Source organism: Apiospora aurea (assembly GCF_038362705.1).
Source record: "Apiospora aurea strain CBS 24483 chromosome Unknown utg000002l_segment0_segment0, whole genome shotgun sequence".
NCBI lineage: Eukaryota > Fungi > Ascomycota > Sordariomycetes > Amphisphaeriales > Apiosporaceae > Apiospora > Apiospora aurea.
This window is the reverse complement of record NW_027117389.1, coordinates 1,448,487-1,463,130: the sequence shown is the minus strand read 5'-3', so window position 1 is coordinate 1,463,130 and position 14,644 is coordinate 1,448,487. Positions and strand designations below refer to the sequence as shown.

The 14,644-nt window shown below is 56.0% G+C and overlaps 5 protein-coding genes across 5 annotated transcripts; 2 read left to right on the top strand and 3 right to left on the bottom strand.

The window, feature by feature from the left end:
• Positions 1-126: 126 nt before the first annotated feature.
• On the bottom strand, positions 127-1,938 carry PG986_002850 (isocitrate lyase; the record flags this gene model as incomplete). Its single annotated transcript, XM_066839072.1, has 1 exon — positions 127-1,938. The coding sequence occupies one exon, from the start codon at positions 1,936-1,938 to the stop codon at positions 127-129; it is 1,812 nt and encodes a 603-aa protein (XP_066704136.1).
• Positions 1,939-2,931: 993 nt separating this feature from the next.
• Positions 2,932-4,613, top strand: PG986_002849 (2-methylcitrate synthase protein; the record flags this gene model as incomplete). Its single annotated transcript, XM_066839071.1, has 4 exons — positions 2,932-2,979; positions 3,092-3,273; positions 3,337-4,035; positions 4,118-4,613. 4 exons carry the CDS (start codon positions 2,932-2,934, stop codon positions 4,611-4,613), a joined length of 1,425 nt encoding a protein of 474 aa, XP_066704135.1.
• A 2,366-nt stretch (positions 4,614-6,979) lies between these two features.
• Positions 6,980-8,027, top strand: PG986_002848 (uncharacterized protein; the record flags this gene model as incomplete). Its single annotated transcript, XM_066839070.1, has 3 exons — positions 6,980-7,153; positions 7,273-7,494; positions 7,785-8,027. Coding segments are annotated over 3 exons (639 nt in total), but the record flags the coding sequence as incomplete, so codon positions are not given.
• A 531-nt stretch (positions 8,028-8,558) lies between these two features.
• Positions 8,559-9,552, bottom strand: PG986_002847 (uncharacterized protein; the record flags this gene model as incomplete). The annotated part of the gene is made up of 2 exons (XM_066839069.1): positions 8,559-9,331; positions 9,546-9,552. The coding sequence occupies 2 exons, from the start codon at positions 9,550-9,552 to the stop codon at positions 8,559-8,561; spliced, it is 780 nt and encodes a 259-aa protein (XP_066704133.1).
• A 2,259-nt stretch (positions 9,553-11,811) lies between these two features.
• Positions 11,812-13,275, bottom strand: PG986_002846 (uncharacterized protein; the record flags this gene model as incomplete). Its single annotated transcript, XM_066839068.1, has 2 exons — positions 11,812-12,400; positions 12,461-13,275. 2 exons carry the CDS (start codon positions 13,273-13,275, stop codon positions 11,812-11,814), a joined length of 1,404 nt encoding a protein of 467 aa, XP_066704132.1.
• Positions 13,276-14,644: the final 1,369 nt, after the last annotated feature.

Here is a 14,644-nt window from a genome sequence, read left to right as displayed (position 1 = left end):
AGTTGGTAATGATTAACCATTCATAATGATAGATATCAGATATGTATGCTGCCAGAAACGCCGCCCAATGCTGCTGCTAACCACCACTTATATCGTTCCCACCATGTTTTTCCCTTTTCCCAGGCTTCAGTGGAACTGCCCCTCGGTGTTCCCGTCTCCCATCCCTTTAGTCCCGCTGCTGCCGCTCTGGATGGCGCCGAGGATGCCATCGATGTACGAAGCCCCGCTCCACTTCTGGTGCGTCAGCACGTCGCAGCCGAGCTCCTTCTCGCGGCGCTGCACAAGATTCACGTAGGCGAGCATGCCGTCGTCCTTGTAGGACTTGGCCAGCTCGTTGGTGATGGTGGCGGTGCTGTGCAGGCCCGCGAGGGAAATGAGCTGTAGCACGAACCCTTCGCGCGCAATGTCCCAGATGAACGACTTCAGCGTCGCGTCCGTGAAGCCGTGCGCCATCCAGTTGAACGAGGGGCTCAGGTTGTACACGAACCCTTTGCCCGGCAGGACGGCGCGGACGGCGCGGGCGAGGTCTGTCGCCACTTGGACGTTGGGGTCGCCCGTCTCGACCCAGAGGAGGTCGGCGTAGGGCCCGAAGGCGATGGCGCGCTTCGTCGCGGCGGGCATGCCGGCGCGGAAGTGGTAGAAGCCCTCGCGCGTGCGCGGGACGTCCCAGTCGAAGTAGACGGGCTTGTCGCTGCCGGTCAGCAGGCCGTTGGCGAGCTCGCGGCGCTTGTTGATGCCCATGTCGCGGTTCGCCGCGACGACGGCCGTGTAGCCGCTGTCGATCTGGGTCTGCGGCACGCCCTGCTGCGAGAGCTGGGCGACGGCGGCCTCGTCGAAGGTGACGAGCTTGGTGCTCTTGACCCACTCGGCCTCGAAGGCGTCGATCTCGGCGCCCGACGCGCCGGCGGCTTCCATCTCCTGCAGCGTCTCGGCGAGGGGCGCGATGCCCTCTTCCGCGACACCCAAGATGAACTCGTGGTCGCGCACGTCGATGGCGCTCGAGATGAGCCGACCGCTCTCGGAGTCGGTGCGGGCGAGGATCAGGTTCTCGGAGCCCATGACGTCCCACTGAAAGCGCGCCGCGAGCAGACGGTTAATGTGCTCGCCCGTGGGCACCAGGACCTTGCCCGCCAGGTGCCCGCACTTCTTGCCGCCGTGCAGTTGGTCCTCGAAGTGGACGGCCGCGGCGCCGTTCTCGGCGAACAGCTTGGCGAGCTTGAGGACGGCGCTCAGGCCGCCGTGGCCCGTGTCGCCGTCCGCGATGATGGGGCGGAGGTAGTCGACGTAGGGCGTGCTCGCGCGCTCTTGCACCGTCATCTTGCGCCGCAGGTCCCACTGCTTGCGGTCGTGCATCGACTGGGCCTTGGCCATGCGCTGGACCTGGTTGGGCACCGTGTTGTAGGGGTAGTCGCCGAAGTCGGGCGAGACCTCGTTGGTCGAGGTCAGGACCGAGGAGCAGGCCCAGCCGGACAAATACAACACCTCCTGGTGAGGGGCCTGCTGCGTCATCTGCACGGGGTCGATGGCGCCCATGGTGTGGATGGGCTCCCCCTTGGCCGCGCGTTCCTGGATGAGGTTGAACAGCTTGCGGGCCATGACCGAGCTCGGGTAGGTTTGGGTCTGCGAGCCGCGCTTCGACACGACGTCGGCAGCGGTGTAGGGCCGCCGGATGCCCGCGTACCGCGGCGTCGCCCACCAGGCCTCCACGTCCTTGATCTGCTGCTCGTACAGGGCGTCTTCGGCGGCGCCGGCTTTCGAGGCCTCGGGCAGGAGCTGGAAGGAGTCGGACGGGAGGCCGGCGGATAGCGGCGGCTCTACGGGCGGCAGAGACATGTTGCGTGTGGTTATCGAGAAGGCGCGCGTGGCGGCCAATATTGTCGGCGTGCGTAACGTTAGGGCGAGCCGACGGGGAGCTCTGAACACAGCTCTTCGAAGCATCGTGCTGTGCTGTTGTCGCTGGGTCACGACTTGTTCGGGTATATGGGTTGTTGGGAAGGAAATTAGGTCGCTAAAATCCAAGCCAAAGATGTAACCAGCACCTGCGGGAATAAAGCAGTCTGGAATAGGTTGCCACAGAGTCAGGAAAAGCCGTGGTTGCTCGGCCGAGGTTCGGTATTACGACATAACGGAGATGCAAGTTCCAATGCTGAGTGGAAATGTACAGCAGCTGAGCTGCCCACTGCCGACGAGAAGCGCTAAGCCGAGCCCCTAGAGCCCCCCCCAATGGTCCCCTTACTCACGTAAGCTCCCCAGTGGAAGTGGGCAGGTTGGGGTGATACCCGCTAGATTACCCCGTCCTTAGCGCCCAGCTATTGGCCAATTGGCCCCTGATTAGCCCCCAGTCTATCCTCGGCTCACCGCGGGGTAACGCGGACCCTTCCCGCTCCTCGACGGTGCACTGCGTTGTTTGTCCGTCTGGTTGCTGGCTGTGTCACCCATCTTCTGTGAAATGACCGACCCCTTTCACCTGGATCAATGTCAGATGTGTCTGTCTTCCCGTTCGTCCTTGAAGCTCTCCCAACCCCGTACCACTACACCAAAATATGCCTGGACTGGTACTTGTTTCAACCCCACACCGCTGCGTATAGTACGTCAGGACCAGCCTCCGTCCAGGCCAGCAGCGAGCATCCAATTGGACGTGCCAAACAGCTCGGTTAACTCGATGAAGTGCTCTTCCGGTGGTTCGATTTGAAATGCAGGTCGATGTTTTTGTTTGCTGCCTGTCCGATTTTCTGAGCAAGTTGTCCTTCCAAGTAATTCTCTCATCTTGACTCTTGCTTGGTCATAGAAGGCCTGGTCCCCGTCAACGAAGCAGGTGGTTGATAATAAATACATTTTTGGTGTTTCTGCTCTCTTCTCCTCCATCAACCCGTACACCCATCCTCTTCACCCTAGGATAGCCGAGGTCCCTCAACCAGTCCGACAGTCAAGATGGCCATGAACATACGAACAACGACGAGGGCTCTGGGCGCTATTCGCGTAAGTAATACGGATGCATTATTTTCGTTCTGTTCCAGATTGGGATCTTTTATTGCACTATTTGCTCGGTAATTGAGTTTGTGTACTGTGAACTAAGACCGTCTCATTCCAGCCCAGAGCTGTTTCCGCGGTCGCGATACCATCCGCGCGATGCTACTCCACATCCGAACCCGACCTGAAGACGACGCTCAAGGAGGTCATCCCTGCAAAGCGGGAGCTCCTGAAGAAGGTCAAGGCCAATGGCAACAAGGTCATTGGTGAAGTCAAGATTGAGAATACCATTGGCGGCATGAGGTATATCCGGGTCCCGTCTAAACTCCCCCGATGTGGCGTGTGCTAATGACCCGTGTCGCGCAGAGGCCTGAAAGCTATGGTCTGGGAAGGTTCCGTTCTTGATGCTAATGAGGGCATTCGTTTCCATGGCCGGACCATCAAGGACTGTCAGAAAGAGCTCCCGAAAGGACGCTCAGGCACAGAGATGCTGCCCGAAGCCATGTTCTGGCTGCTCCTCACAGGTCAAGTCCCCTCGGTGAACCAAACCCGCCAGTTCTCCAAGCAACTCGCCGGACAGGCGGCCCTGCCCGACTTCGTCAACAAGATCCTGGACGGCTTCCCCACAGACCTGCACCCCATGACTCAGTTCGCCATCGCCGTCAGCGCCCTGAACTACACCTCCAAGTTCGCCAAGGCGTACGAGGTGGGCATCAACAAGGCCGACTACTGGGAGCCCACGTTTGACGACGTCATCAGCCTGCTGGCGAAGCTGCCCACCATCGCCGCCAAGATCTACCAGAACTCGTACCGCGGCGGCGGCGCCCTTCCCGCCGACGTCGACATCAACGAGGACTGGTCCTACAACTTCGCCGCCATGCTCGGCAAGGGCGGCAAGGAGAACGAGAACTTCCAGGACCTCCTGAGACTGTACCTCGCGCTCCACGGTGACCACGAGGGCGGAAACGTTTCCGCGCACGCCACTCACTTGGTCGGAAGCGCCCTCAGCGATCCTTTCCTTTCCTACAGTGCCGGTCTGCAAGGCCTTGCTGGACCATTACACGGGTAAGCTAATTGTCCCTAAGCTATTTATCTGCTTTTGGAAAAAAAAAAAGAAAAAAAAAAACTTACTGACATGCCCTACTAGCCTTGCCGCGCAAGAAGTGCTTCGATGGATCCTCCAGATGCAGAAGTCGATACCGTCGAGCTACTCCAAGCAGGATGTTCACGACTACCTCTGGACGACGCTCAACTCGGGCCGCGTCGTTCCCGGCTACGGCCACGCCGTACTCCGCAAGCCCGACCCCCGCTTCGAGGCCCTGATGGACTACGCCTCGTCGCGGCCGGAGATCGCCAAGGACCCCGTCTTCCAGCTGGTCAAGCTGAACAGCGAGGTCGCGCCCGAGGTGCTTATGAAGCACGGCAAGACCAAGAACCCGTACCCCAACGTCGACTCGAGCTCGGGCGTGCTCTTCCACCACTACGGCTTCCACGAGACCCTGTACTACACCGCGACGTTCGGCGTCAGCCGCGGGCTGGGCCCGCTGGCGCAGCTGATCTGGGATCGTGCCCTCGGTCTGCCCATCGAACGCCCGAAGAGCATCAACCTGGCAGGCCTGCTGAAGGCGGCTGAGTCGGCTTGAGGGAAAGGAAAGGATTCTTGTCGCATATCGTGCTTTGCCGGCGTTTCTGGCCCTAATGTTGGAATGCATTGGATCTTTTAGCTTTAGCCTCTAGCCATATTTTCAAAAAATCACTTTTTCAATCTGCCTTGCCTGGTTGCCTCTTTTTCTCCGTCCGTGTCGCCATGGGCAAAAGCCGCCAAGCCACGCAACTCCCTATTGAGGGTTGATCCACGTCGAGAACCCCCATCTTCTCAGCTGTGTAAACGACATCTATCGATCGGCGTGCCCCGCGACTCTGGACAACTGCTGGGTGATTGAACATGCCATTCAACGAATCGCATCCTGTAAGGTGATATTTCGTCCCAGTCGGTATGAGGGGCATTGTCAGCACACTTCCCCATCTGCGCTGTTACCCTGGAAGGACCCTATGTGCTGCTTCCATTTTTGGCCCGTTCGTCAGCCTGGGGTAGTATCGGCTCCATATAACTCCACACCTGGTCGCATCTCTATGTATGTATGTAGAGGGCTGGGTTCTTTGCCAATTTGGAATCGCATACGGAGGTGGGTTACCATGTCATGGCAGGTTACGTCTCGTGTAGTTTGGCGTCAGAACGTTCTGGCCATTCTACCCGCATGCGCACCATTCAGCCGGGTATTACCAAGGTGTTTTCTCAAGCAGTACTGGGGCTATGGCGCGACCCTTTTAGCTTGTGCTTTTCCCTCTCATCCTTCTTGAAGGCTGCGGTGGAACACGATGGTGTACCGTTGCGCCATGCGAGTGAGTGCTTACGAGCCAGTCATCCTTGCATGCCATGTAGATTACCCCTGAACTTCGGCAAAGAGGCTAAAATGGCCTCTAGGGCCAGCGATTGGCTAGAGCGGACATTTACCAAATCCAGCTTACACTTGCTCTCCGTAACATGGCGGGAACCCCAACGATACACGGCGGCGATCCTGGGCCGAACTCACCCAGTCTCCGCTGTCCCACCTAACATTTACCATTGCGGTGTTGATGCGGAAAGAACCGCACTCTTCCTCTGTTGAAACTTCTGGCTTACTGCCCAAGCCGAATATCATAGCAGCACCGATTGTTCCCACTATCGACGCTCTATAGCGAGTCTCAGCTCGTATGGCTCGCTTAATGCCGAGGAGACACGAAACCTGACTCAACTCAGCTCGCCTCAACACACCCGGGCCCGAGCCGAACCACGCCAGTTCAATTCGATGCCCCCTGTTGAACGCAGGCTAGCCCAGGCCAGAGGTTCCGAGTATGCCTCACTGCTACCCTCCGGCAACCCTCTGATGAGCCCAGCTGGCCGTCACATGGCCCATGCAAGAGCAATTAAGCTTAATCTACCAGAACCCCTAATCCGAGGCAAAAATAGCATCAAATGCCACCTTGCAGACCCAGACTCATGGCAATCTGACCCACAGGCCGGACCTAGATCTCTCCCCCCGGGGCGGTGTGGAAACAATCGTGTCCCGTCGAATCCCGTGTTAGGTCCTTGGAGCAACGTTTCCATTGCGATATTGAGCCACATCTCACTTACTCACACACAAAGATATTATCAATTTTTTTTTTCTCTCACTGTTGTTCCTTCTTCTCACCGTACCACCTTTTCTCGGTCCAGTCGTTGAACGGCCAACCATAGACCATCTAACAACATATCTCACACTACTCTCTCCCTCTTACCACAGGTTCAGCTTGTCATGAGCTTTCGGTTTCTATTTAAAGAATACGTCTCCACAGGCCAGGTTCGAGCCAGGTTCTCGTCGTTCTATACCTCCTTGTTTAATATGTTTTTCATCTAAAGCTGCTCGCTTCCCACTTCAACCGCAAAGTCCACGGCAGCTGCTGGGACGCCGCCAGGCAAGTGGAACCCGCCTCTTTGCGTTGTGCAGGGAGCAATCTAATTCCTTGTTCGTTATCGTGGCTAGCGCCGCCTCCCTTTCCATCTCCAGTTGGCTATCGAATCGCTTGCATCACGACATGTCACGATGGACGTCGAGCAGCCACGCTCTAGATACGAATTTTCCTCAGCTCCTGTCAGCATCGAAATTATGCATGCGCTCGTTGTGCGGAACAGGGAACATGGTGCTTACCGCCTTACGAGCAGGGCAAGTAGACGCGGAGGAGTGATGGAAAGACACTGTACAAGGCCTTGGAACGTAACACCATGTTTACAACAAGAGACATCCTATCTAAGAACCGAGACGAGTATAAATACAACTCCGATGTCACCCATCGTGGTCGATCGTTTCCCGTTCAGCAAGCCTAACACCCAGTAACCTGACAGATCAGCATAGTGACACCGCATCTTCCACTCTCCCGAACATACACATCAATACCGCTACCCCCAACCCCTATTCCTATTCTTTCCAAGATGCGATCTTACGCCGCTGTCCTTCTGCCCTTCCTCGCGGCCGCCAACCCCATTGGCATCATCGGCGATGGAGACCTTCCCTCGCCCGACAGCATCCAGATCATCAGCTCTTCATCCTCCGGTAACGGCTGTCCCCAAGGGACGGTGACCACCGACATCTCCCCTGACCGAACCGTAAGCCTCTCAACATCTAGCCTCCCTCCCCCTTTTCAACCCCATCCGATCCTCCCACGGCTCTTCCGGGGTGAAGCGCCCAGCACCTGGCTGACACCTGCCCACTCAAACTTGCAAAGGTCATCACCTTCGGCTTCGACGGCTTCCAGACCTACATCGGGCCCGGCACCCAGGTCGGGGACCGCACCAAGAACTGCCAGCTCCACCTCAACCTCAAGTACCCCGGCGGCTTCCAGTACGCCTTGGTCGACTCGACCTACCACGGCTACGCCCAGCTCGAGAAGGGCGTGACGGGCACCTTCCTGTCGACGTACTACTTTTCGCAGGATGCTTCGGCCACGGTACGTGGACCTTTACCTTTTCTTTTTTTTCTTTTTCTTTTTTTTTTTTTTCTGTTTTTCCCTCTTCCTTCCATTCTCGCCATTCTTCCTTGCAGTAGACGGATCTTCGCCTTCTGTCTTCCTGTCATCTTCTCGCCTCACCGGGAGACATCAAAACTTCCTATTCTGCTGCCAACATCCCCACGACCCTCTTCCCCAATTCCTTCCATACCGTTCACCATCATCTCTCCTCCCACCCCTACCAGGGACGAAGGCGACGACTCCTTTGCTAACCATTGCTATGGCCGCAGACCACGACCCGCACCTCCATCTCGGGCGGCGGCGTCTGGGAGAGCGGCCAGGTGTACACCAAGGAGGACAAGATCCCGACGACGTCGGTCATCTGGTCCCCTTGCGGCCAGACCGGCCTGCTCAACATCAACAACCGCATCGCCCTGACCAGCACCAACTCGAGCGCCTTCGGCCAGATCTCCGACGACGACGCCACCGTCGCCTTCACCCAGCAGCTGCACGTCAACTGGCAGACTTGCAAGCAGTAAGTCGAATGCACCAGAATTGGTTCGTTTGGTCTTGCTGGGTGAGTGGTTCTCGCAGGGGGGCGTTGGTGATTGGGGGTTGACGCCGAAGGGAGGGAAAGTGGGGGAGAGTTGGGCAAAAAGGGGGTGTTTGCCTAGCTCTCCCGACAGCCGTTCATTTTGTCTGGATTTGCATCGCGACGCAGCGCTTCGCACTGAGGGTTAAACTGCGAATTTGCCAACGCCTGTTGCTGTGTTCTTTCTCGGTCTTGGGGGCTGACTCATTTTTCCCAACATATGGGTTGTTTGGGAATGGTGAAACGACAAGCAACCGAGATAGAGCACGCTGCATTGAATGATGGAAAGGTCTCATATTCATCTGTTCCTCTACTTGTCTCTTTACGTAAGGTAACTCAAGCATAACTCAATCAAGCCTTGTTCAATTGGATGCTTCCGGAACATCCAGCATTGTATACATCTGCGATTGATCCCGGACAGCCTTATTATGGCGTATTTTCGAATCAGATGTTCTCTTCAACAACTGAGACCTCAGTTACCACCTCCCGAGCCACCTCTCTCCACATCCGGGCCCGGTTGCGGGAAGTTACTAGGTTCCTCCGCCTGCACCGTTGTCGTCGAAGAAGTAGACGGCGCCGTCGGCGTCGGTTGCACCGTGATGGTCGTCGTGCGATGCTTCGTCACTGTAATATGTACCGTCGAGCGCGTGTCCGGCGGCGAAGTAGACGGCGAGGAGGCGGCCATGGTGCTGCTGGGCTCCTCCGACGCTTCGGGCGACGTCGTCGACGTCTCAGCCGGCGTGGCAACGGTGGCAGTGGTGGCAGTGGTACCCGGTTGCGCCGAAGATTGCTCGGTGTCAGAGAGAGTGACTGTAGCGGATCCGGTGCTCGGCTCCCCCTGCGTGCTGCTACTTCCGCACGTCGAGCACTTCTCGTGCGTCTCGGAGACGGTGGCGTAGACCTTTACGGTGGCGGTGGAGTGCGGAGATTGCGGATACCCCTGCTTCCCGCCGCTTGAAGTACTCTCGGGCTGCTCTCCCGCGATCGTCGTCGTCGTCGTCGTCGAGGGCTGCGGCTTCGGCGGGGGCATCACCGGGTATGTCTCGTACTGCTTGGGCTTCGTGTTGGTAGGGTACACGCCGACTGACGAGGTCTGTTGCGGCCGGTCCTCGCTCGTCTCGCTGCTCTTCGGCTGCACGCCCCGTGCAAATTTCCAGGGGGCCAAGCCCAGCCGCCGGCAGCGCTGGTTGTGGAGGACAGTAGGGCGAGATTGAGGAGGTGCGAGAGCTGCATGGCGTGGAGAGTCTATCGATGAGTATGAATAGAAAGTTTTCCGCACCCAGATCAGATTAGGAGGAAATTGGGCATGCGATATATTCTAGATTGCCGAAACGAATAATGATAGATACTCAAGCATGTGTGTATTCAGCAGTCCAAAGTCCACTTCTATTAGTATATAAAGCTTGAAACAGCGCCAAATAGGCCCATGGTCCCCCATAATTATTTAAGGAACTGGTACTGTCCATGATGATTTCTTTGCCAATCCTTGAGGGCTTGATTCCATCATTGTTGTGACAAGACTGTTATACATGAATCAGTTGCACATCACCCAACAGCTTCAACACTAGCCAGGCCGCTAGTACAAGCCCGTGGCGTGTACCCCGGCAAGCTAGCAGGACGGCTTCCGACTAGAAAGTCGCCGGCTCCGACTAGGCCCGAAGATGACATATGCTTCAATTGCTGGCAGGCGCCAGGAGGCCCTAAATTCAGCCTCAGCTAGAGATATCGATACAGTACAGTACGGTGACAGAAAGATTAACACCCCTCCTGCTAGATCCCGAAAAAGTCAAATATAGACAGTGAATTTATACCTACCAAGGTCAAGTTTCGCCGTCTAGTATTTGACTTTTCGGGATCTAGCAGAGGGGGGTGTTAATCTTTCTGTCACCGTACTGTATATCCTGTAGATCAAAATCTCAGGTTTCGTTACAGACGAGAGCCCCAGCAGAGCTGCTAGGAATGCTTCCGTACCGAGATATGGCTCAAGCGGAGTTCCTTGCAAGTGTAGTGGCGCGTCAAGGCGACTGCAGTGGCAGTCAAATAAGAGTTCTCATCGCAGGGGCTTGGCAAGGACGGGCGAATCAGATAAACCGATATCACTGCTGGTTTCCGCGAGCTACATAACCTAAGCAGAAAGCCCTGGCTACAATCAGGTAATATGACAAATGCCCAAGATTCTGAAGGCATCCCGCCCGGCGGCCAGCCTTCGGTCAGATTGCCCTATCTAGGATCTGTGGGATACAGATTCAACCCTAAGGGTGGGCGATGCCACCAAGTAAACTCAGTTTACAGCCATCCCAGGATGCTCTTATCCCAGCTGCGGGCAAGGTTATTACGAACACGAACAAAGTTGATTAAAGCTCCAGTCCCTTACTCGAGACCCGAAAGTCTATGTTGTGGGTAGCTTTTCCAATTCAATCATGTCTCTCCATTCTCCAACATCCTGGTATGCGCCCAGCTAATGTTGAGAAGCAACAAGAGAAGGGGCACGTTATCGTTTAGGCAATCTTTTAGTACCTCGAAGCCACCCGTAATGCTTGAAGTAACCGTGAAGTAGCCAAGGTAAGTCCACGCAAACGCGTTGGATATCGTCCTTCTCTATGTCAGGCAGATTTCTCATCGCACATACTGGCGCTACACCCACGCCATGGTCAACTCTGTGTGCGAGATATCACCTACCGCAAGTTTCGGATGGAACTCCGGTCCAACTACACAGCAGCTCTACATGCAAGGTAGATATATGCGCGGCAGACGTATGCAGTCATCCAGGCCCCGCCGATGCTCGGGAATATTGTCGGATGTTGGAAAGCTTTGGTAGCGCTGGTTGAATACCGCGTGCAGTACGAACGTCGAAATAAACTTCGGCGCCTCAATAGTAGCGCCGTGTGGGACTTCGGGCAGATGCATCAAAATTGATCTTCAGCTGGGGCAGCCTCCGATCGGACGCGTAATACACAATGCGGCTGGAGGAGGAGGTGGTGGGGGCCCGGCTCCTTCGCATCGTTCGCTGTATGACAGCCCTGCCCTCATTTCGTCCAATAGTCGAGACAAGCGGAAGGGCCCGCCTGTTGATCAGTATCAGTCATCGCATATCTCGGCCTGATCCGACGACTCGGTTTTCTTACTAACAGTGCGTCCCTTATGGAGGTAGTCATGACGGAGGCGACTCTGACGACTCCTCATCCACCTGTCGGCGACGGACTGAAATAACTGCAAACACACACAGGGGATTCTACCGAAAATAAGGACCGAAAGTGAACGACGTCAAGAGATAACGCAGTTAGCTGGTCACTTCTATCTTGGCGCGAGATCACAAACCACATGACTTCTCAAAGGAATCCCAACTCCCAGTTCCCAAATCAGGCCGTTCTATGTACGTAGGACAGAGGGGCGGGTATATGGCCCATATATGATTCGAGATGATTTTGTTGTTGTTGTTGTTTTTTTTGGAAAAGGAAAGAGACCGGGCAAATCCTACTACCACAGACCACATAGATATATATACACAAGCAAAATGACGAGCCCGCTCTTCCTCCCGGACGCACTGTCTATTACATGGGGAGAACGAGATTTACTCCGCCCCGGCGACAAAGAGAAAAACCTTCGTATATCATCGTGACAAGAGAACACTTTTGCTTTTAATATACCGGACATCAAGCAGCAGAGATCCATCACACACAGAAGCCTGGGGAAAGAAACCCCAGGCTCCGACTGGCTCACGCGCCTCAGTGCTGTGTCAAGCTCCGAGGAGGCTCATGGCCGTACTGGGAGGGGCTCTGGGGCGCGTGCCCGTCAAAGGTGTTGCTACGGGCAGGGCCGTTGGCACCATCTTGGTCGTGAGCGAGAAGAGGCACAGCGCCAGTAGGGCCGCCGCTGGCGCTGGTAGGGTCCCAGGCGGCAGTCTGGCCGGGCGCGCCAGTAAGACTGCTCAAGGAGTTGCTCCGGTCATGGTCGTTGGGCACAGCGGTGTAGGCCGTGACGGAAGAACCCTTGCCCATGGCGGCGGGGTTGTACTCGGTGGCTTCGTAGTCCAGGGCGTCGGGGTCTCGGCCCTCCTTGCGGAATTGCTCGAGTTCCAGGCGCTCCGCCTCCTGCGCCGCGGCATAGGCAGCGGCCTCCTTCTGGCCCTTGCTTCTCTGCTTCAAGTAGTAAACCAGAAGGGCGATAACGCCCAGGGCGAAGACACCACCTGCCGCAGCATAAACGCCGTTCTTGGTGCTGGATGGCAGCTCATCCCACTTCTCCGAGGCGGACTTCTCAGGCTCGGGCGGGGGTCGGTTAATGTTCTCCACGGCTGTTGATTCCTTCTCAGGTCTGTGTAACAAGGTTAGTCAAGTTATTTCAGATAGTCGATAAAAATTGGGCGTTACTTACTCCTTGATCTGGATGCTGTCCCACTTGCCAGACTTGTCGCCGTAGACGTACTGGGTGCCCTTGGAGAAATCTTCCACGCGGGCACTCTTGACATACATGGTGTAAGGGCCCTTGTCGAACTGGGTAGGACCGCCGGCCCAGTCAATGGTTCCCTGGGGCAGGCTGGGATCGCCACCGGCCCAAATACCAATACTCAGCATCATGGGGGTTTGAGGATAGTTGTCGGTCTTGTTGGCCTGGTCGGGGAGCAGAGTTCGGATCAGCTTTCCGTCGATGTACCATTCAAGCTTTTCCTTGGTCCAGATGGAGGTGTAGTTGTGGTAATCAGCCTGGACACCACCGTCGACCTTGTGGTAGCCGGCATTGGTGTTGTCGCGGCGATCCTTTCCGAAGTAGTTGCTCGAAGCTTCTTCAGGCTTGGTTCCGAGGAATTCCCAATCGACCTCATCCAGCACGTCACTCTTCCAGACGATAGAGCTGATAATACCTTGGCCGGGCGCAGCCTTCATGACAACCTCGGTTCTTCCAAAGAAGAAGTAGAAGTTGGAAGTCAGAGTCGGAGACTCGCCCTGCTTGTTGATAGTGAAAGCGGCGCCAGTGTCCTTGTCGTATTTGACTGTGCCGGCGGTCGTGTTGAACACGCCCATGGGTGGTGTCGAGTTGAAATTGAAGGTGTGTGCCGCACCCAGAGCTGGATCCGGAGGGCAGTCCTCCTTCATGGGATTACAGTCGGAGTGTAATTGGGCGGAAACGGGGGTGAGAAGAAGCGAAGCCAGCAGCGCAGAGGCTGAGACGATCGAATATGGCGACATCATCTTGCCGGTGTTCGATCGTAGAATAGTGATTCGAAGGAGCGAATGGCGAGCACTTCAGTAAGCTATGAAGTCTCGACGGCAGATCTGTAATGAGCGACTGCGCGGGTAGCACCGCAGGTGCTATGGATACGATATTATGTTGGATATCTATTGCGAAAACGGCATGTTTCTCGATCGCGGTGCTTGTCGTGGTCGGAATGAGTTGACGACTCGTCTAGCCTAGTCAATAACCAAGAAACCACTTCTTTCGAGAAAAAGAGCGACTGGAGCAAAGGGCGTCGTCTGTCTACACAATGGGTGAAGCGAGAGCCCGATAACAAAGGAGTGTGGCGTTGCTGTAGGTCGTCGAAATCGAAAATGGATGCTGCACGCAGGAAAAAAGGAAAGGCAGACAGAAGATCCGTCCGAGGGAGGCCTGTCTGATGTAATAGGACAGGACAGGGGACACAGGGCGACTGAGTCGGGAGTTGGTGTGATGTTTCAGATGGAGAAAACAACACGGCAGGCCAAGGAACGGTTGTACCTGCTCTGGATCTCGGGTGGAGATGTCGCAAATGAGCGTCGATGGAGTTCAAAGGAGGAGCAGCTAATCAATCGCCTTCGAGCACAGGGCAGCGGGCAGTGGGCAGTACAGTAATTTCTCCTTCCTCAATTGAACAACGGGTTGGCTTGTGCGAGCATGCAAGTGTCAAATGAGCGTGTACGCAGAAAGATGCAACTGGACGGGCGTCCTCGTATCGGTCAATTGCGCAGTGGCATGGCAATGCATGGCATTGGATCGTGAACCCAGGAGAGAGAGGAGCAAATGTTGGAGTTGGAAAGGGGTGTCTGGGTGTCGGCCGTCGGCTTCTGACAAGCGCATCGATCCGTGGCGGCTTATCTCACTGCTCAGGGGGCTTGTACCTGCTGCAGTGCAACATTACCTGCAGTAGAAGTACCGAAGATAAGGCATGTTAGGCGGTGTTGGCCAGGGGCATTCGGTCCAGAAACTGGGGAAAACCAGGGCCAACGCAGTTTTGCAGCGGACTTGGCCTCCCCTGTTCCTTGTGTTCCTTGCATGAATGCCCTAAACCGGCCGTGTGATTCGCTCTCTCTGCGACGGTCAACGTTTTATCCCTGGGACTCTTGCTCAGAACTTGCTGGGCCTCAGCGCCAATTTGACCTAGCCCAGCCTAGCGTGCTGCTTGGCCCAGAACTTGGCCCGCCTATGCAAAGCCTAACCCACTGGCAGCCTGGCCGATCTACACTCAAATTTTTGGCGTCCGCAGCTGGCCGCCGTATCCGTTCCCAATCTTCAATTGGACTTCGCTGTGACCAATCACCCATCAATCAATCAATAATGTGCGACTTGGCGGAGACTCTGTTCAAA